This window comes from Bufo bufo, chromosome 2 (genome assembly GCF_905171765.1).
Source record: "Bufo bufo chromosome 2, aBufBuf1.1, whole genome shotgun sequence".
NCBI lineage: Eukaryota > Metazoa > Chordata > Amphibia > Anura > Bufonidae > Bufo > Bufo bufo.
The window spans coordinates 440,062,772-440,085,589 of NC_053390.1; the positions used below are offsets into that span (position 1 = coordinate 440,062,772).

Consider the following 22,818-nt stretch of genomic DNA (forward strand, 5'->3'; position numbering starts at 1 on the left):
TGGCAGTGCTCCTCCTGTTCCTCCTTTCACAAAGGCGGAGGTAGCGGTCCTGCTGCTGGGTTGTTGCCCTCCTACGGCCTCCTCCACATCTCCTGATGTACTGGCCTGTCTCCTAGTAGCGCCTCCATGCTCTGGACACTACGCTGACAGACACAGCAAACCTTCTTGCCACAGCTCGCATTGATGTGCCATCCTGGATAAGCTGCACTACCTGAGCCACTTGTGTGGGTTGTAGACTCCGTCTCATGCTACCACTAGAGTGAAAGCACCGCCAGCATTCAAAAGTGACCAAAACATCAGCCAGGAAGCATAGGAACTGATAATTGGTCTGTGGTCACCACCTGCAGAACCACTCCTTTATTGGGGGTGTCTTGCTAATTGACTATAATTTCCACCTGTTGTCTATCCCATTTGCACAACAGCATGTGAAATTGATTGTCACTCAGTGTTGCTTCCTAAGTGGACAGTTTGATTTCACAGAAGTGTGATTGACTTGGAGTTACATTGTGTTGTTTAAGTGTTCCCTTTATTTTTTTGAGCAGTGTATAAAATCACATGACATCAACATAAAACCATACACAGATAATAAGAGGTATGAGAACAGTTGTCTCTTTCTCACAGTATTATTATAACTAATATTATTATTATTACTAATAATGACTAATCCTGCAACTTTAAAACTACTCCATCTTCCAGCACACCCTCCTATGCTGCTCCTTGTGAGAAAGTTAATGGATAACTAGATATTACATAGTGCGTGCAGATAACAGTACAGTTGACTATGACTCCCGTCTCTCAAAATATAAGTGAAGAGTTTCACCAGGAAGTGGAAATGTATGCTGCACGGTGAACAGTCCCAATCCCGACACAACAAAATGGCCTAAGAAATATAACACGTCAGGTAAGAATGTAATGGATGGATATTTATATCTATTCTTAAGAGACAACATAGAAAATGAGGTAATGAGGTCGAACAGTCTGTTCTGTGCCTTAGTTCTGCATAGTCTGCCATTTAAATTATCAGATTAGACTGAAAACCCTACTGTGGTTACTGAATTTTTCTAAGTTATCAAGTTTTTTTTTTTTGTCACCTTGAACTTTTAACTGTTTTGAGACACAGATTGCCATCAGTACAGCAGCATTATCAAGGAAGTGCTAGGTTAGGCCTCATGCACACGGCCATTGCCTGCAAACATCGTATGTGTGCTCCCCGCATCACGGATGTGGACCCATTTACTTGAATGGATCCGGTCTGCAATCTGGAGCTGCGGTGCATGACGGAGGCATGGAACCCCACAGAAGGACTATGGAGTGCTTCTGTGGTGTTTCTGTCCGTGCCTCTGCACCGGAAAAAATTCTATTTTTTTGCGGTGCGGACGGATCACGGACCCATTCAAGGCCATGTGCATGAGGCCTTAAAAGCAGGTTTCTGTCTTGCGTATGATTACTTTGTTTGAGTTTGTACTGATTTCTGTTATGTTGTGACCTTGTGCTAAAATAAAAAAAATAAACAATGCACTCAACACCCCATAATGAGAAAGTGGAAACATAATTTTAGAAATGTTTTAAAATTAAAAAAAAAAAGGAAAAACTAAAATTGCGCATGAACATAAGTATTCGGACCCTTTGCTGTGACACTTGTGATCTTCTTTGAGATGTTTCTGCACCTTCATTGGAGTCCACCTGTGGTAAATTCAGTTGATTGGACATGATTTGGAAAGACACCCCCGTCTATGGAATCTGACAATTGGGCTACTTTCACACTTGCGGCAGAGTGATCGCACCCGCACGAGCGTGACGGATTAGGTCCGGATGCGTTCAGGGTGCGTTCAGTGAAACTCACACTATTTTGCAAGCAAGTTCAGTCAGTTTTGTATGCGATTGCTTTCAGTTGTTCAGTTTTTTCCGCGCGGGTGCAATGCGTTATGATGCGTTTTTCACGCGCGTGATAAAAAACTGAACGTTTACAAACAACATCTCTTAGCAACCATCAGTGAAAAACGCATCGCACCCGCACTTGCTTGCGGATGCAATGCGTTTTTCACGCAGCCCCATTCACTTCTATGGGGCCAGGGCTGCGTGAAAAATGCAGAATATAGAACATGCTGCGATTTTCACGCAACGCAGAACTGATGCGTGAAAAACAACGCTCATGTACACAGACCCATTGAAATGAATGGGTCAGGATTCAGTGCGGGTGCAATGCGTTCACGTCACGCATTGCACCCGCGCGGAAAACTCGCTCGTGTGAAAGGGGCCTTAGGCCTCTTTCACACGAGCATGACGGATTGGCTCCGGATACGTTCAGGGTGCGTTCAGTGAAACTCGCACCATTTTGCAAGCAAGTTCAGTCAGTTTTGTCTGCGATTGTGTTCAGTTGTTCAGTTTTTTCCGCACGTTTGCAATGCGTTTTGATGCGTTTTCACGCGCATGATAAAAACCTAAGGCCTCTTTCACACGGGCGTTGCGGGAAAATGTGCGGGTGCGTTACGGGAACACCCGCGATTTTTCCGCATGAGTGCAAAACATTGTAATGCGTTTTGCACTCGCGTGAGAAAAATCGCGCATGTTTGGTACCCAAGCCCGAACTTCTTCACAGAAGTTCGGGCTTGGGATCGGTGTTCTGTAGATTGTATTATTTTCCCTTATAACATGGTTATAAGGGAAAATAATAGCATTCTGAATGCAGAATGCATAGTAAAACATCGCTGGAGGGGTTAAAAAAAAAAATTAAAAAAATTTAACTCACCTTAATCCACTTGATCGCATACCGGCATCTCCTTCTGGCTTCATCTGATCTCTGTGCAGCAACAGGACCTTTGATGACGTCACTCCGATCATCACATGATCCATCACATGATCTTTTACCATGGTGATGGATCATGTGATGACTGGAATGACGTCACCAAAGGTCCTGTTGCTGCACAGAGATCAGATGAAGACAGAAGGAGATGCCGGCTGCGCGATCAAGTGGATTAAGATGAGTTAAATTATTATTATTATTTTTTTAACCCCTCCAGCGATGTTTTACTATGCATTCTGTATTCAGAATGCTATTATTTTCCCTTATAACCATGTTATAAGGGAAAATAATAAAGATCGGGTCTCCATCCCGATCGTCTCCTAGCAACCGTGCGTGAAAATCGCACCGCATCCGCACTTGCTTGCGGATGCTTGCGATTTTCACGCAACCCCATTCATTTCTATGGGGCCTGCGTTACGTGAAAAACGCACAAAGAGGAGCATGCTGCGATTTTCACGCAACGCACAAGTGATGCGTGAAAATCACCGCTCATGTGAACAGCCCAATAGAAATGAATGGGTCGGTATTCAGTGCGGGTGCAATGCGTTCACCTCCCGCATCGCATCCGCGCGGAATACTCGCTCGTGTGAAAGGGGCCTAAAGGTTTACAAACAACATCTCTTAGCAACCATCAGTGAAAAATGCATTGCATCCGCACTTGCTTCCGGATGCAATGCATTTTTCACTGAAGCCCTATTCACTTCTATGGGACCAGGGCTGCGTAAAAAACACAGAATATAGAACATGCTGCGTTTTTTAACGCAACGCAGAACTGATGTGTGAAAAAAAAAAACGCTCATGTACACAGACACATTGAAATGAATGAGTCAGGATTCAGTGCATTGCACCCACGCGGTAAAACTCGCTTGTGTGAAAGGAGCCATAGAGATGAGCAAAGTATTGGAAAATTTGATTTGGCTGCTTCACTAAATTAATTCGTTATGAAGCGCGTTTGTTTGTAAGTAGTGGGTGCAATGACAGGGAGAGGCGATTGTGCCGCTCCAGTACCCCTCATATGCCACGTTCACACATGTTCGCGACATCTGATATGTGGTAAGGCCGATTTATTGGCCTGTATTTGTGGGAGGGGCACGGTTGCCTATATCATGGCTCTTCTGCCCCTCCTTCAATGAACGACGTGTCAATTCTGGCCTTGTTTCGTGCGTGAGGATTGCTTTTATTCAAGCTCCTAGAAGTTCGTTTGGGCGCCTTGCAAAAACTACTACCACAGCTACTGGATCAGGTAAGTGACTGCCACACTTGCAGTCTCGATCTCATAAGCCACACTGCACCAGAGCGTCTGCCAGGCAGCTTCGGCTCCCACGTGGCACGAATCGTAGGGTGCAGGGGTCAGAGTGATCCCGATTCAAATTTATCCCCCCTTAATGTCTGGCACGGGCCGCTGTGCCACTAGTTAGGCAGGGTCCTTGTCAGCAGTATGGTCCTCCCCCCCCCCCCTTTTATGCCCGCACTGGCCCCATGTCATCTTTGCGGTGCACTTACCCGGGCGTTCCTGCTTGTGGTCTCCTCCGCGGTCCGGACGAGCTGCAGGCGGCTGGTAACTTTGTGGGCTCCCCCTGGTGGCCGCTGGAGCCGATACAGTCCATGGGGCAGCGATGGACGGTGCAGGCTCCCTCTGGTGGCGACTGCCGGCTGTGCAGTCCATGGCTCTGTGTTGGCTCCATCTAGTGGCCACCCGAGCTATGACCACCTTGGGGAGATTTAGTTAGGGTTATCAAAAAAAAAAAAAAGGGGGAATAAATATTTATACATATATGAGAAAAAAAAAAAGGGAAATATATACTTTTTATCGATGGAGTTGTTTTAAGGGAGGGGGCGACATACTTGTTCAGTGCTAGTTAGAGGATCTCCGTATTGTTGGTCGCATGCCTCTACGCCTGGCGGTACGTCGTACGCAAGGATCATACATGTGATTTTATTCCAGGATCTGTGTCGTCCTTCTTCAAAATATATTCTGCACGTTGTTCAACCATCAGGGTACAGTATGGCAGTAGCTATGTTGTGTTACTATTCCATTCTCTCCATCTGGTAGTGGGTCAGTTGTGCCACCGTCAGACTCACCAATCACTGGGGTGTTCTAGGTTCAGCTATCGCTTCTCCTTGTCTCAGGTCCTCTCGTCCCTTTTCACACGTATTCTTCACAGTTGCATGGGTCTCGGCCTGCTCACAGCTCACGTCACATGGTCCCGGTGTCGGGTGACAGTCAGGGTTTGATTTGTGCATACTGTATCCACAGGTTATATCACGTGCTTCAGACATAGTGGAGGCTTCGGTCAACGAGAACCCTGCCAGGATGTCAGAAGTGGACAGTGTTTCGTCTCTTCGCAGTTGGACCGTCCCTAGGCTGATAGCGGAGTTATCCAGAAGGGGTATTTCGTATCCCGCTTCTGCTAGGAAGGCCGAGTTATACCGGTTACTGGTCGTTAACTCAGGCCCTCAGCAGCAGGAAGAGGTCTCCATGATCACAGTTCAGAATTCTCTGACACAAATCCATCTTATGTTGAATAACTTGACTTCATCTGTCACGGATGTGCAAACCAGGTTGGAAGCGGTTGAGTCTCGTAGTTCTGTCACTACTCCGCAGACCATCGATGACGCTGTTCCGTCCACATCTACGGCGACAGGGGCAGGTGTCTCTGTGACAGCGCCCAATATTATGCTGGCACATGTTGTTCCTGCTAATCTAAAGAAGGACATCCTGGAAGGTAGGGATGTCAATCTAGCATCTTTACTGGTCGCTACCCGGGATCTTTCTGATAGTAGAGTAGTTGCTTGTGGGGATGTGTCAGTGATCCTGAAAGGCCGGGACCACAGGCTGAACCGGAAGCTCACGGTACCTGAGTTTGTTCTTGCATTTAGTTTATACAGAGACGTAATCTGTTCAGTTCATCCTGAGAGAAGGGAAGAACTTGATTTTTATTTGTTTAGGATAACGGAGTTGGGATACAAGTATGGTGGTAGTTCCTTCTACGACTACCATTGTTCTTTCTCGGCCAAGGCAGCTGCCACTTTGGGTCAGTTCCAGTTTCTCACAAACTGGGCTAATATTGATACAGAGATATTTTGTAGGCATTTCGCCGGGCTTAAGGCACCATCGTGCTCCCTGTGCCAATCAATTTACCATTCTACTGTGTGGTGTCATTTCCACACCGGGATGGTGGCCCTTCCAAAGTCTATACACGAGTGCAGGAACTTACAGTCCGCTGACCATGACCACGATGTCTCCGATAGATTAATCTTAGCGGAATTAGTCAAACGGTGGAGAATCAGCCCGATAGGAGTTGTGTTCGGTAAATTCAGTAACAAAGAGAGGTTGATTATCGACCTATCCGCCCCGCATGGTACCCCCATACCTAGCATCAACTCTCTAATTCCATCAGAAGAAGTTAGTATGAGATATGCCACCATAGATCAAGCCATCGCTCTTATCTTACGGTTAGGTCCCGGCACCATCCTTTCTAAAGCTGATATTGCAGACGCCTTCAAATTACTACCGATCAAACCGTCCCTCTGGCAGTGGTATGGTGTCAAATGGAGGGGCCTTTATTATTTTGCTTCCAATCTTACATTCGGGTCTAAGAGTAACCCATGGTTATTTGACCAGTTAGCCATTGGCCTGTATTTGTGGGAGGGGCACGGTTGCCTATATCATGGCGCTTCTGCCCCTCCTTCAATGAACGACGTGTCAATTCTCCCACCCTACCCACCCTTAATCTCAGCTTCACACCAAGGGGATGGCCTCCTTCAGCTATCCCTTCAACGTCGCGGTTTCGGCATAACTCTAACCGCTTTAGCTAACCCAGCAGGTAGGAGTCCTTCTTTTCGTGAGTGCCCGACCACAAAAATAACAGAGTGTAAAATAAAATAAAAAATCATACTTACCCGATTTATTTGCTCGCCCGCCATTTTGCTTGAAAATCTGGCATGATATCTTGTGCGGCTTAAGATGACGTCATCATGCCAGCCGTCGTGGTGACGTCATACGTCACCGCTCACAGGATTTCATGAGGGATCTTTAACCCCTTAAGGACTTAGGACGTATCGGTACGGCATGGGTCCCGAGTCCTTAAGGACCCATGACGTACCGGTACGTCATGAGTTTAAAATAGGATTGCGGCGCCCCGGGGGTTAATCCGAACGGGATGCCGGCTGAAATCATTCAGCCGGCATCCTGTCACAACGCCGAGGGGGGGCATGTGACCCCCCCGTATCGGCGATCGCAGCAAACCGCAGGTCAATTCACACCTGCGGTTTGCTGCGCTTTTATCCGATTCTGATCCCTGCGGTCTCTGATCAAACTTTAAAACGCCCGAAATTAAGTTTTATTAACCCCCCCTGCACCCCTGAATGATATTATGTGGGCGGGTGGTGCAGGGGGGGTGTCGCAGGCGGTACGGGAGGCGGGCGGTGCGGCAGGCGGGATCGCGATCCCCCGCCCGCCTCCCCTTGAATAATCGTTGGCTTCTAGTGGTTATACCAGGGTGTCAGCACATTGCTGACACCCTGGCATAAACGGCTGACATCGGTGATGCGATGTCAGCCGTTTAACCCTTTCCATACCGCGGTCCATACGGACCGCTGTATGGAAAAGGTTAACAGCTCAGGGAGCTCCCTCCCTCTCCCATCGGGGGGCTGCTGTGCCTTTGCAGCCCCCCGATGGGAGAGGGAGAGAGCCCCCAGACAGCCCCCCGACACCCCCGTCCTTACCCTTCCCCGTCTGCGCAGTTCTGATCACTACTGAGCAGACGGGGAAGGTTCCCATGGCAACAGGACGCCGTCTCAGGCATCCAGCTGTCCATGGTGCTGAACAGATCTGTGCTAAAGGCAGAGATCTGTTAAGACAAAGTGTAAGTAAAATACAGTACAGTACAATATATATTGTACTGTACTGTATTATACAGACATCAGACCCACTGGATCTTCAAGAACCAAGTGGGTCTGGGTCAAAAAAATGTAAAAAAAAAGTGAAAAAAGTTAAGATTAAAAATAACACATTTATCACTAAATAAAAAAATATATATATACTACACATATTAGGTAGCGCCGCGTCCGTAACGACCTGATCTATAAAACGGTCATGTTACTTTCCCTGCACGATGAATAAAATAAATAAATAAAAACTATGAGAAAATTGAAATTTTGCCCACCTTACTTCCCAAAAAAGGTAATAAAAGTGATCAAAAAAGTCGCATTTACGCCAAAATAGTACCAATCAAACCGTCATCTCATCCCGCAAAAATCATACCCTACCCAAGATAATCGCACAAAACCTGAAAAAACTATGGCTCTTAGACTATGGAAACACTAAAACATGATTTTTTTTTGTTTCAAAAATGAAATCATTGTGTAAAACTTAAATAAATAAAAAAAAGTATACATATTAGGTATCGACGCGTCCGTATCGACCGGCTCTATAAAAATATCACATGACTTAACCGCCCCGGGTGACCACCGTAAAAAAATAAAAATAAAAACGGTGTAAAAAAAGCAATTTTTTGTCATCTTACATCACAAAAAGTGTAATAGCAAGCGATCAAAAAGTCATATGCACCCCAAAATAGTGCCAATCAAACCGTCATCTCATCCCGCAAAAAATGAGACCCTACTTAAGATAATCACCAAAAAACTGAAAAAACTATGGCTCTTAGACTATGGAGACACTAAAACATTTTTTTTGTTTTAAAAATGAAATCATTGTGTAAAACTTACATAAATAAAAAAAATTGTATACATATTAGGTATTGCCACGTCCGTGACAACCTGCTCTATAAAATTACCACATGTTCTAACCTGTCAGATGAATGTTGTAAATAACAAAAAATAAAAACGTGCCAAAAAATCTATTTCTTGTTACCTTGCCGCACAAAAAAGTGTAATATAGAGCAACCAAAAATCATATGTACCCTAAACTAGTACCAGCAAAACTGCCACCCTATCCCATAGTTTCTAAAATGGGGTCACTTTTTTGGAGTTTCTACTCTAGGGGTGCATCAGGGGGGCTTCAAATGGGACATGGTGTCAAAATAACCAGTCCAGCAAAATCTGCCTTCCAAAAACCGTATGGCATTCCTTTCCTTCTGCGCCCTGCCGTGTGCCCGTACAGCGGTTTACGACCACATATGGGGTGTTTCTGTAAACTACAGAATCAGGGCCATAAATAATGAGTTTTGTTTGGCTGTTAACCCTTGCTTTGTAACTGGAAAAAAAATATTAAAATGGAAAATCTGCCAAAAAAGTGAAATTTTGAAATTGTATCTCTATTTTCCATGAAATCTTGTGCAACACCTAAAGGGTTAACAAAGTTTGTAAAATCAGTTTTGAATACCTTGAGGGGTGTAGTTTCTTAGATGGGGTCACTTTTATGGAGTTTCTACTCTAGGGGTGCATCAGGGGGGCTTCAAATGGGACATGGTGTCAAAAAACCAGTCCAGCAAAATCTGGCTTCCAAAAACCATACGGCGCACCTTTCCCTCTACGCCCTACTGTTTGCCCGTACAGTAGTTTACGGCCACGTATGGGGTGTTTCTGTAAACGGCAGAGTCAGGGAAATAAAGATACAGTCTTGTTTGGCTGTTAACCCTTGCTTTGTTAGTGGAAAAAATGGGTTAAAATGGAAAATTAGGCAAAAAAATGAAATTCTCAAATTTCATCCCCATTTGCCAATAACTCTTGTGCAACACCTAAAGGGTTAATGAAGTTTGTAAAATCAGTTTTGAATACCTTGAGGGGTGTAGTTTATAGAATGGGGTCATTTTTGGGTGGTTTCTATTATGTAAGCCTCGCAAAGTGACTTCAGACCTGTAGTGGTCCCTAAAAATTGGGTTTTTGTAAATTTCTGAAAAATTTCAAGATTTGCTTCTAAACTTCTAAGCCTTGTAACATCCCCAAAAAATAAAATATCATTCCCAAAATGCTACAAACATGAAGTAGACATATGGGGAATGTAAAGTCATCACAATTTTTGGGGGTATTACTATGTATTACAGAAGTAGAGAAACTGAAACTTTCAAATTTGCTAATTTTTCAAAATTTTTGGTAAATATGGTATTTTTTTATGCAAAAAAATTAACTTTTTTGACCCAATTTTAGCAGTGTCATGAAGTACAATATGTGACGAAAAAACAATCTCAGAATGGCCTGGATAAGTCAAAGCGTTTTAAAGTTATTAGCACTTAAAGGGCAATTCCATGGAAATGTCAACCCCATCACACAAAAATGAAATTGTATTTAAAAACACAATATGTGTGTAATATTAATGTACACAATCTAAAGTTCAAGGAAATATTGTTTTGTAACTTTTAAAAAAAGGCGCCTTGATGTAGCAACATCGTAAACCAAGATGGCCGATTTGCTTGCACACATGGTGCATTCTTTGTCAAGTTTGTGATACCATCAAGTAAGCCAGGACGTTTTGACATTTGTTTGGTAAGTGCAGTCACTTGTAGCATGCATTAGAGATTTGATATTAATAGATAGAGACTTTCCACCATGTTTACAAGTCAACCACTAGCTGTTTAAAGATGGTGTGCATGAGCATGTGATTCCGTCACGATAACAGAGATTTTTCTTGCTATACGGGTCGGTATTTTATACAGGTCAGTAAAAAGTTTTGTGCAAAGCACTACCTTTACCAGGATTATTACTGTAAAAAGTCCCAAATTTTCACATGTTATTAGGACAGTTATGGCACTGTGACGGAATCACCTGAATGTCCATAAGGCTATTTCATGCTAATTAGAGTGGTAGTATAGGTCTATGAAGCATTCAATTTATTTTAGGTCTTTGAGTTTGTAGCAACTTGTGAGAAAGATGGGCAAAACTGATGCTGAGAGACGACGTGAAAGTCAACAAAGACAAAAAGATGCAGGTCTGCATGAAGCAATGAAAGCAAAGGATCGGAAGCAAGACAAGCGGACAGCAATGACACCAAGACACTTAAGAAATTCAACAAACAGCATAATATTGCTCAAAGAAGATACAGAGACAAGCAGAAGACAGTTCACAAGATAAAGCTTCTATATCTACAGCAGTTGCCGATACTCCATGCAGTCATGAATATGCTTTACCTTCATCATTTCCGTACAATAGTAGGCAAAGTCTTTGGAAAGCACTTAAAGGGGTTGTCCGGGTTCAGAGCTGAACCCGGACATACCCTTATTTTCACCCAGACAGCTCCCCTGAGGCTAGCATCGGAGCATCTCATGCTCCGATGCGCTCCCTTGCCCTGCGCTAAATCGTGCAGGGCAAGGGATCTTTTGTTTTTAATAACACACTGCCGGGCGGAAACTTCCGCCCGGCAGTGTGATCGGTGACATCACCGGCTCTGAGGGGCGGGCTTTAGCTCTACCCTAGCAGTTTTACTGGCTAGGGCAGAGCTAAATCCCGCCCATCAGTGCCTGGCAGCCCCATGGAGAGTCCGTGTACGTCACCGGATCTCCAAAAAATGCCTTTTCCCTCTGCAATTTAGCGCAGGGCAAAGGAGAGCATCAGAGAATGAACTGCTCCGATGCTCATGTCAGGGGGGCTGCCGGGGGGCAAATGGAGGGATGTCCGGGTTCAGCTCTGAACCCGGATAACCCCTTTAAGCGGGTCAAGAGAGGTCTTCCGCACAGTCCACGGAAAATCATAAAAGTTGTACAATGCCTCAGTGATCAGTTTCCCTCTCCATCCCAATCTTTAAGTCCCAGAGCAAGTAATCAGCAGGTCAATGCTGTTGGGGAAGAGTTCTACAACAGCGATATCAGTTGGATGTCACCTGGTTTAAAGGACTACATCATTGTTAAATGTTGGTAGTTTCGTGCTCTGTACATACTATGGGAAAAATTAAAACGATCATACGTTGGACAACCAGTAGACTCCCAATTTGAAGTTCTCAACTTGAAAAAGAATGATGAAGCAGGCCAGATTTTTGTGTTCCCAGAAAAAGAAAATCAATGCTGGGTTGATGAACATGATGTTATACATATACCGCAGCCAGTTGTCCTATGACAGAATGAAAAATGTATTTGCGAACTCCGTTAATGCAGAATGAGTGCTGCTTGTATAAAAGAAAATTATAAGCTTTTAAATATTCATTAAAGAAAACTTAAGTTAAATAAAATCTTTCATTACACTGTGAAGGACAACTGGTGATTCCGTCACGGTGATTCCGTCACAGTGCTGAAATCGATGGTAAGCTATGTTGTATAACAAAGTGAGAAAAATGATATCTGCTACTAGGCTATATACTAAGTAATGTATAACATATATAACAGAAACATTATCTTTTTCTTTTACATTCACAGAGATTTATTCTTTTTGAAACAAACTCATCTCTTTGTGTCCATGAAAAGTGATTCCGTCACAACATGTTATGGACAATTTACACAATGTAACAGAAGCAAAAAATATAAGTATTTTTGCTTAAATGTACAGTCTCATATATGCTTTGTCACACATTGCCAAAATGCATATAGCATATACTTTAGTAGCAGACTTATTTACCGTCAAATGTGGAAGCACATACTTAAATAGTGATTCCGTCACAAATGGAATTGCCCTAAAGTGACACTGGTCAGATTTGCAAAAAATGTCCTTAAGGTGAAATAGGGCTGAGTCCTTAAGGGGTTAAGCAAGATGGCAGCAGCTGGCCCGTTGCGAGCATATGGATCAGGTAAGTATGATTTGTTATATATTTTTTTTACACTATTTCAGGTTAAATTCACTACCACAAAGCAAAAGGAAATTCGGCTTTGCAGCAAATCAAAATTATCCTGAGATTCAAATCAAAGTCCCAACACTACTGACTATGCATTAGAACAAAAAACAATCCATGAGGAAGAAATAACTACCTGTAGAACACAGGGACAGGATTGTGTAAAGGTACAGGTCTGGAGAAGGGTGCAAAAAATTATTTTGCACTGAAGGTTTCCAAGAGCACAGTGGCCTCCATAATTCTTAAATGGAAGAAGTTTGGAACAACCTGGACTCTTTCCTAAAGCTGGCCGCCCCATGAAACTAAGTAATTGGGGGGAGAAGGACCTTGGTAAGAGAGGTGATCAAGAATCCAATGGTCATTCTGGCTGATCTACAAAGATCCTGTATGCAGATGGGAGAAATTTCCAGAAGGTCAACCATCACTGCAGCATTCCACCAATCTGGACTTTATAGAAGAGTGGCCAGAAAGAATATTCTCCTCAGTAAAAGACACTACTGGAGTTTTCAAAAAAGCACTTAAAGGACTCTCAGACTGTGATAAACAAGATTTTCTGGTCTGATGAAACCAAGGTTGATCTTTTTGGCCTCAATTCTAAGCATTGTGTTTGGAGGAAACCAGGCACTGATCATCATCTGACTAATACCATCCCTACAGTGAAGGATGGTGGTGGCAGCATCAGCAAAGTACAGAGATATTCTAAAAAAAAAAATTATTCAGAAAGCTCTGGACCTCCAACTGAGCTGAAGGTTCACCTTCCAACAAGACAATGAGCCTAAGCACACAGCCAAGACAACATAGGAGTAGCTTACGGACAACTCATTAAATCTCGTTGAGTGGCCCAGCCACTGAGTCCTGAATCCTGACTTGTACCCAATTGAACATCTCTGAAGAGACCTGAAAATGGCTGTCCCCATCCAACCTTGAGAACCTTAATCTTGAGAAGATCTGCAGAGAAGAATAGCAGAAAATTACCAAATCCAGGTGTGCAAACCTTGCAGCACCATACCCAAAAAAGATTCAAGACTGTGATCACTGTAAAAGGTGCTTCAAGTACTGTGTACTGAATAGTGAGGGTCTGAATACTAATATCAATGCCTCATTTTAGTTTTCCCTTTTCAATAAATTAGCAAAGATTTTGAACATTCTCATTTCACTTTATTACAGAGCATTGAGTGCACAATAATGGGGAAAAAACAGAATTTTTATGTTAGCACAAAGCCGTAAAAAAAAGTGAAAGGGTCTGAAAATGCTCTCCATTGTACTTAGTACAGGGAGAGACGTCAGCAGGCGCTAGGGACAGTGGTAAAAAATACTTTAAAACTTTCATTTTGCTGTATAAAAGTTCAGGGAAAGGACAGGGAGGAATCATTCCACAGTATTGAAGCAGAACAGGCATCAGTAGGGGAGTTTAAAGCCTGGGTAATGGGAATAATCCTATTACACCTTGCTGCACTGACTGTGGATCCAAATTGCCATTAAACAGCTCTGTAATTCCAGCAAAACGTTCTTGTTTTTGGGGTGCAAGTGCTGTTTGATACAGCCATTAACAGGGTTTATTACAAGGAAATATTTATACGTCTTATTTGCCCTTGTACGGTGCAGTTATATGTTCTAAAGCAATTTTTGGCTTGTAATGGTGGGAAAAAAAGGGCTTATTAGCCGTTGTGTGGTGAAGTGTGAAAATTACAGCCCTTTTTGGTGTGTATTAGTGGCAAAAAAATATATATTTGCCGTTCAGTGGTGCAGTTATATGTTCTAAAGCCCTTTTTGGCGTGTATTAGTGGCAAAAATATATATATTATTTGCCGTTCAGCGGTGCAGTTATATGTTCTAAAGCCCTTTTTTGCGTGTATTAGTGGCAAAAAAATATATATTATTTGCTGTTCAGCAGTGCAGTTATATGTTCTAAAGCCTTTTGTGACGTGTATAAGTGGAAAAAAATAAGGGCCTATTTGCTGTTCAGCGGTGCAGTCATATGATCTAAAGCCCTTTTTGGAGTGTATTAGTGGCAAAAAATATATATTATTTGCCGTTCAGCGGTGCAGTTATATGTTTTAAAGCCCTTTTTACCGTGTTTTAGTGGCAAAAGAATATATATATTCCGTTCAGCGGTGCAGTTATATGTTCTAAAGCTATTTTTTGTGTGTATTAGTTGCACAAAAAAAAGTATTTGCCGTTGTGTGGTTAAGTGAGTAAATTACAGCCCTTTTTGGCATGTATTAGTGGCAAAAAAAAAAAAAATTTGCCATTCAGCGGTGCAGTTATATGGTCTAAAGCCCTTTTTTGCATGTATTAGTGGCAAAAAATATATACACTCACCTAAAGAATTATTAGGAACACCTGTTCTATTTCTCATTAATGCAATTATCTAGTCAACCAATCACATGGCAGTTGCTTCAATGCATTTAGGATTTGTGGTCCTGGTCAAGACAATCTCCTGAACTCCAAACTGAATGTCAGAATGGGAAAGAAAGGTGATTTAAGCAATTTTGAGCGTGGCATGGTTGTTGGTGCCAGACGGGCCGGTCTGAGTATTTCACAATCTGCTCAGTTACTGGGATTTTCACGCACAACCATTTCTAGGGTTTACAAAGAATGGTGTGAAAAGGGAAAAACATCCAGTATGCGGCAGTCCGGTGGGCGAAAATGCCTTGTTGATGCTAGAGGTCAGAGGAGAATGGGCCGACTGATTCAAGCTGATAGAAGAGCAATGTTGACTGAAATAACCACTCGTTACAACCGAGGTATGCAGCAAAGCATTTGTGAAGCCACAACACGCACAACCTTGAGGCGGATGGGCTACAACAGCAGAAGACCCCACCGGGTACCACTCATCTCCACTACAAATAGGAAAAAGAGGCTACAATTTGCACGAGCTCACCAAAATTGGACTGTTGAAGACTGGAAAAATGTTGCCTGGTCTGATGAGTCTCGATTTCTGTTGAGACATTCAAATGGTAGAGTCCGAATTTGGCGTAAACAGAATGAGAACATGTATCCATCATGCCTTGTTACCACTGTGCGTGGTGGTGTAATTGTGTGGGGGATGTTTTCTGGGCACACTTTAGGCCCCTTAGTGCCAATTGGGCATCATTAAAATGCCACGGGCTACCTGAGCATTGTTTCTGACCATGTCCATCCCTTCATGACCACCATGTACCCATCCTCTGATGGCTACATCCAGCAGGATAATGCACCATGTCACAAAGCTCGAATAATTTCAAATTGGTTTCTTGAACATGACAATGAGTTCACTGTACTAAAATGGCCCCCACAGTCACCAGATCTCAACCCAATAGAGCATCTTTGGGATGTGGTGGAACGGGAGCTTCGTGCCCTGGATGTGCATCCCTCAAATCTCCATCAACTGCAAGATGCTATCCTATCAATATGGGCCAACATTTCTAAAGAATGCTATCAGCACCTTGTTGAATCAATGCCACGTAGAATTAAGGCAGTTCTGAAGGCAAAAGGGGGTCCAACACCGTATTAGTATGGTGTTCCTAATAATTCTTTAGGTGAGTGTATATTTGCCGTTCGGCAGTGCAGTTAAATGTTCTAAAGCCTTTTTGGCGTGTATTAGTGGCAAAAAAATATATATTATTTGCTGTTCAGCGGTGCAGTTATATGTTCTAAAGCACATTTTGGCGTGTATTAGTGACACAAAAAAAGTATTTGCCGTTGTATGGTGAAGTGAGAAAATTACAGCCCTTTTAAGCGTGTATTAGTGGCAAAAAATATATATTATTTGCTGTTCTGAAGCCCTTTTTGGAGTGTATTAGTGGCACAAAAATATACATTATTTGCCGTTCACAGGTGCAGTTATATGTTCTAAAGCCTTTTTTGACATGTATTAGTGGCAAAAAATATATATTTGCCATTCAGCAGTGCAGTTATATGTTCTAAAGCCCTTTTTTGTGTGTATTAGTGGCAAAAATAAATAAATAAAAGCTTTGGAATAAGACTTCATTATAGGGGTTATCCATCTGTTTGTAACTGATGACCAATGGGAGTCTGACACCCGGGACCCCCGACGATTAGCTGTTTGAGACGGCTCTGGCGCTACTGTGAGTATCCAGAGGATAGATAATCAGTTACACACAGGCATATAACCTCTTAAAAAATTAGGACCAAATAAATTGGATTTGAATTGAAAATCAAAAGTGCCCCAATTGCCCTGAAAAGTATTTGACACTTTGGGTTCTTCTAGGGCTGTATCCAACCCCTTTCAAGCTAACACCAAGAGAGCATGGCTTTGTCGCCTGGCAATATAGAGAAACATTCCCACATGGGAGATGCCCAAACAGAGCCACCATCAGCAACGTTCACAAAATTTCTGCAACTACCATCAACCGAACTTGCCCTCGCTCTGACAGCTTATGAGCCTACACCAACATCAGCAGCATCATCTGATCCTGAACTGACCCCAGTAGAAGCAGATATTTCCCTGGCACATTTTTTAGATCTTTTGGTTAAACATTGACTCCACTCTTTATTACCGTCACCACCACTCTACTTCTCTGATGTCATCCTCATCACCCCGATGCAGTTCCCAGGTCCTGTCCAACATACAATCATTATCGTTATCATCATTAGCCCTGCCACTTTTCTCAGAATGAGATATGTCATGGGCTCCTTGTCCCCCTCATAATTCCCACCTCTATATTTGGCTGGAGTGCCACAACTACCACAGATACCAGTGCCCTTAGCACCACCACCATGGCTACAAGTATCACTATTATAACCACCAACAAAGCAATACATTTTAATCATCATGTCCTCCACCTCTGCCTTAGCCCTCATGTCAGTCTAAACACTTACCTCATACAACACTTACAGGAACACTATCTTGAATAGCTTGGCGTCCCAATTGGAGGCAGCTGGTGTAGACAGAGATGACAGGAAATAATTGCTTGCGCCTCATATTAACTGTTAAGGACAACCAGAAGGAATGCTGTGAACACTGGTTCACAGGCACAATGTCAAACTTAAAGGTAACATTGACATCATCCTGCTGTGACTGAGATGATGAGTCATCTAGTCCACAATGTCATGCACTTTCTCTACTATATTAATTCATTGCCTACTGGAGGGAAAGGGCAACTGTGGCCTGCTACTACTGGTTGGACGTCTGGAGCCAACAGTGCTGCTGCAGCTTCCACTTGTGCTATAACAACCCTCATTCTCATTGGCAGATCCTCTTACATGGCCACGTCTATTGCCATTCTTTCTTTTACCAGTTTATTTGTATACTGATACTTACCAAGAAACACAATAAGAAAGAAAACAGTCTATCCCCAAAAAAATGCACTGTACTGTTGGACAGATTCCATTGTAATTACGATATGACTATGACGCGCAACAATACATCAGGATGCAGGCTCACTCTGATGAAATTAATTTAATTAACTTAATTAAAGAGTGGTAATTTCAGTCCACTGTAATTTTGACATAATTTTGATTGATGTCACAGCAATAGTTCATCATGATTAGTTGGTAAGAGTCAAGTATTTTGGGCAATGGACAGGGTCAGGGTCAAAAGACCCTCCTTCTTTGTCTTCTCTTCTTTCCTGTACTTTGACTTGCAAAAAAGGCAGACACCATTTGGAGCGATTCAGAATTGTTTTCCCATTTTTCAATGCAAGATATTTTAAACTAAATAATGCCATTTCAAAATATAACTTGTTCCACAAAAACCCAAGGCATCATAGGTCTATGAGAATGAAAAAAATAAAAAAAAATAAAAAAAGTTATGGCTCTTTGAAAGCAGGGAGATAAAAATGAAAATTGTGTCTATCCATGGGATAGGTGATAAACATCGAACTGCAGCAGGGCTAATTTCTGGGAGCTTCATGTGATCTCGAGAAATGGGAGAGCCCAATTATTCCTACAGTATGTTGGTTTATCGCTTCATCCACTTTGAGCACTGTCTACGTCAGTCCCATAGAAGTGAATAAAGTGGCGGACTGACATGTGCACAACCACTCTCACCATAAACCCCAAAAAACACATTCTAAAAATTTTAGAACTAATAAATATGTCAGAAAATTGGAGACCTCCTCCATTACTGGAAATGACTGACCATAATATTGCACTAAAGTGGCAAATGTAGAGATTTGCAACTTTTTACTGCAAAACAAAATTGGGCAAAGTTATACATTAATTTCCCACTTTTCTGTTTCTAAGGTCAGGAATGCTTATGGTCCACCATTGAATTTGATTGTGGGGGTGGGGCCCACCTTACAACTACACAGATTTTTAGGCTGGCTCCTGCACATTAAAAAAGTTATATTAGTCTCTTTAAAAGCTTATGTCTCTTCAGTAGCACAAAATATGAATAGCTCATGCCCTGGCCACAGGCACATGGTACACTAACTGACCCACCCTGTCCCTAATGTTAAAATCTGACTTTCTACCTAATAACGCAATCTACCTCACTAAATATATCTTCACAATGCCTCCCTTCTTCCTGCAAGATCCTAAAATGATTGCCTTGTGCATCTAATTGATGTCTGTCAGATACATGGTAGACATATCCTAACACATCAGTGGCTGAGCTGACAATGGCGTCTGTGCTTCAGAGCCTGATAGACCAGAAATTATCCTCCTGATTGACTGTTAGGCTGACTGCAAAGCATTGTGGGCAAGCCCACCTGACAGGACGCTACCCAGAGTTATGTGATCCTCCATCTTCATGTCCCCTGCCCTGTTTCCATCTCTCGTGTACTGAATTTAATAGTAAAATGACGGGCGCCGTTTTGCACACTTGTCTAAATTAAATCACCAAAACATCAGATTTTTGGGAAGAAGTTTATCTCTAGCAGGCAGAATATTGTATGTCGGCATTGGAGCCAATGCATAGGTTAGTCGTGGAAACCCAGGTCCCCAGAGAAGCAATCTGAGCCTATCCAAGATCTTTGCAGAAATTGAATTTAAACACTCTTCAACATATTGCAAGACTGAAAATGACATGAGGGCTTGTTACAATGTAAACCTCTGTGAGCTAACCGCAGTAGCAGAACATATCTTTGCAGAGCTAAGTTTGACATATCAACTCCTATAGCTTTCTCTTTCTAGAGAGTTTCTCCAGACAGGGCACTGCGTGGAAAATTTCAATACAGCCTCTTTCAAGTGAAGCTTGGTCTGAAGTGGCATTGTGTAAAAGAAAGGTGGAAGGACCTGCTGTCATTTACCCAATGTTGCATTCTGCGGTTAGTGGGGGTTCTGGCAGTAAGTCCACCCAATGAACAGACGTTGGGGCATCGTCAAAAGAAAATGCCTAAGCAACTCCTGTCAAGAAAAAAATTACACCGAGAAAAATAGGTAGTTAATTTTTTTACTTACAGAAGATCCTTCACCTCTGCTGACATGAACCACTGAGTGTTACCAGTTGGGAGTGTGTCTCTACACAGTCTGATACTGTACAATAAGTGCAGCCAGTCCAATACTGTTAAGAGACACCCACCCAACTGGTAACACCCAGAGGTACATTTATTCATATCCTTCTAATAGGAATAACAGAGAAACAGGACAACATCATTTCAAGTGGAATACAATTATTTACTAAAACAGATGTGTTAGGAGAGGTGACAGGTCTTCTCTAAGGCTAGGTCTACATGACAGATAGGGCACAACTACACTGCAACCAATGTCGCGCGACAATTTTTATAATGGCAGTCTATGGTGTCACACTGCAACATGCGACATGCTGCGACACGACAGTCGCAGAAAAATCCAACTCGAATGGATTTTCTGCGATTGATGCGTCGCAGTCGCAGCATGTTGCAGTGCGACACCATAGACTGCCAGTTTAAAAATTGTTGCGCGACATTGGTGCAAGAAAATGTCGCGCGACAAATGTCGTCGTGTAGACCTAGCCAGTACCTGTTGTTTACTATGTTAAGAAAGATATTTGTATATTTTTATATTCTCATTAATAAAATAAATTTCTGGAGCCATTGTTATGTTTAATAAATATTTATTGGTTTATGTGTTAATGGATAGAAAGGAATACTAAATGATTACAGTGTTTATTTAATTCTGCCTTTTCTTGTTTCAGATAAAAAAAATTCTGTGTGAGCCACGTGGTTTATAAATTAGAGCAAATTCTCCTTCGAGACATGGAAAAAAAGTGATGCCTAAAGATATATTTTCAGCAGCATTTCACATGAAGTCACATTAATAGAACAGCAATGTCTTCCTTCTCTTTACTAGCTGAGAAGAATAGAACCCGAAAACCAGTAGCGTGGCCGACAGAGACTCCAAAGTGGGGAGATGCGCCAAGTTTCTCATTTGACTATTATGACCATGGTACAAACAGAAAACCTGGAACCTTATCTAATCTCCATGACTTTGAGACTAAGGAAAAAAGTGGATTAAAACCTGTCCAACATTTCATCCCTGACTCCTGGAAAAGATTCTTGAGGAAAGGCAGGGCAAAAGGAGAATGTTTTACCATGAAAAATGTAGAAGATGTCCATGATTTACCATCAATTTCATCACTTAAAGATGTTAGCAGGGAATCTAGTCTTGGTGACAAGAGTGGGGATTTTACAGAGTTTTCTTCGATCAGCAACAAAACTGTTCAGGAGATTAAACAAACGAAACCTCCAGATTCTACTGAAAGGAAGAGTCAGTTGTCCACCATTTATGGAGAAAAGGTAGAAGCATACAATTTAAAATATTCCTACATGAAGACCTGGCCTGGACTGCTAAGAATCATGGCTGGATTACAGTTAATATTTGGTGGCATGGTATTTGCCTGCACCTGTGCCTATTTACAGAAGGATTACCAGTGGTATAATCTCTTTGGCACTGAACTCCAAAGAACATTGCCAGGCGGCTATAGTTATTATGGTCCAATGACTCCATTTGTGATGCTTGTTGCCAGCTTGGTTTGGTTTGTCACTTTGATCCTTTTGGGGTTGGGAATGACTCTATATTATCGAACCATTCTCCTTGACTCCCACTGGTGGCCTCTCACGGAGTTTGCCATTAATATTGTCATGTGTCTTTTATACTTGGCAGCAGGCATTGCTTATGTCAACGATATAAACCGTGGTGGCCTCTGCTACTCTATTTTTGCGGTAAATCCACTGATTGTGGCATTCTGTAGGGTGGAAGGAGGCCAGGTGGCAGCCATAGCTTTTCTCTTCTTCAATATGTTTTTGTATTTGACCACTTCCTTGGTCTGTCTTAAAATGTGGCGGCATGAAGAAAGGCGCAGGCAGGCGGGGAACATTCAGGTGAGGGGGTTTCAGACCATGAAATCTCACTCTTTTCTAATGCCTACCCCATTCAAGTGTTGCATGCATGCATTTTTCACTTTTATTTGCTCTATTTCTACTATAATTACATCTGCATTTCTAACGCTTCTTTTTTTCTTCTCCTGTCTCTCCACATTCTTATTTATTGTGTCTTCATGTCACATTTATTATACATTTGCTAGACCACTTAAAATGTTCTACACTTTGTAGTCACATCTGCTTAAATTATACAGGAACCATAAGTTGTTTCCACTGAATGGTTTCACACAATATAAAATGGCCCATCATCTCTTTAAACAATTCAGCAGTTGTAAATCTGGCAGGCATGATATTGCTTTGTAGTGAGAATTTACTATTCTTTCCAAAATTGGTAAAAAAAAAGTAGCAGGCACACTCATAGATGGGATTAGATAAAATAGTTTTATTTTAAATACTTAATTAAAATTATATATGGGGTTTTTCTTAAATGTAAGATGAATGAGTAAAGGCTCTGGGCACTGATTGTGTGTGCCAGATAAAAGGTGAAAAGGTGTATGGTAAATGGCTGGTACCAGGCTTTAATAAAGTTTTGGTGAAAAAAAATAGTGAATCAAGTCCATATAAATAAATGGTTATAATAAAAATAAAAATAATAATAATAATTAAAAATAAATAATAGAAAAAAATGGGAAAAAAGGGGTGATATAAGTTAAGGGCTGGCTGTATGGGCCGTGCAAATGTTAATGCTGTCAAACAATAAATTTTAATCCTTTTCGATGCAGTACAGTGAAGTGATCTCCTTTCCCAGCGGTTGGTAATACTGAAAAATAGTTTGAAATATACCTTTGTTTAAAAGTATAATAGCTGCGCTGCAGAGTAGTATTTGTATGCAGTCATGTACAATATCATGCAGGTCTTTGCTTATTAAAGAAGGAATGCTGTGGGGGAATTGGTGTTCTGAACCTGAGTACGGCGTCCCGTACTGTCTTGGGTTCAGAATTCACTTACCCACCACGCGATGATGTCCTCCGTCAATGTTTCAAGTGAGTGCT

General features: G+C 42.1%; 1 protein-coding gene across 2 annotated transcripts in view; it reads left to right on the forward strand.

The window, feature by feature from the left end:
• Positions 1–770: 770 nt before the first annotated feature.
• The window catches only part of OCEL1 (occludin/ELL domain containing 1), a 56,394-nt gene continuing 34,346 nt past the window's right edge, over positions 771–22,818 (forward strand). Inside the window, exons 1-2 of one of the 2 annotated variants that reach the window (XM_040417470.1) lie at positions 771–901; positions 20,581–21,766. In XM_040417470.1, coding sequence (XP_040273404.1) covers positions 20,714–21,766 — 1,053 coding nt within the window. In that variant the 5' untranslated portion in view covers positions 771–901; positions 20,581–20,713. The remainder of the gene's footprint in view (positions 902–20,580; positions 21,767–22,818) is intronic. The other variant, XM_040417471.1, reaches the window with a different exon arrangement.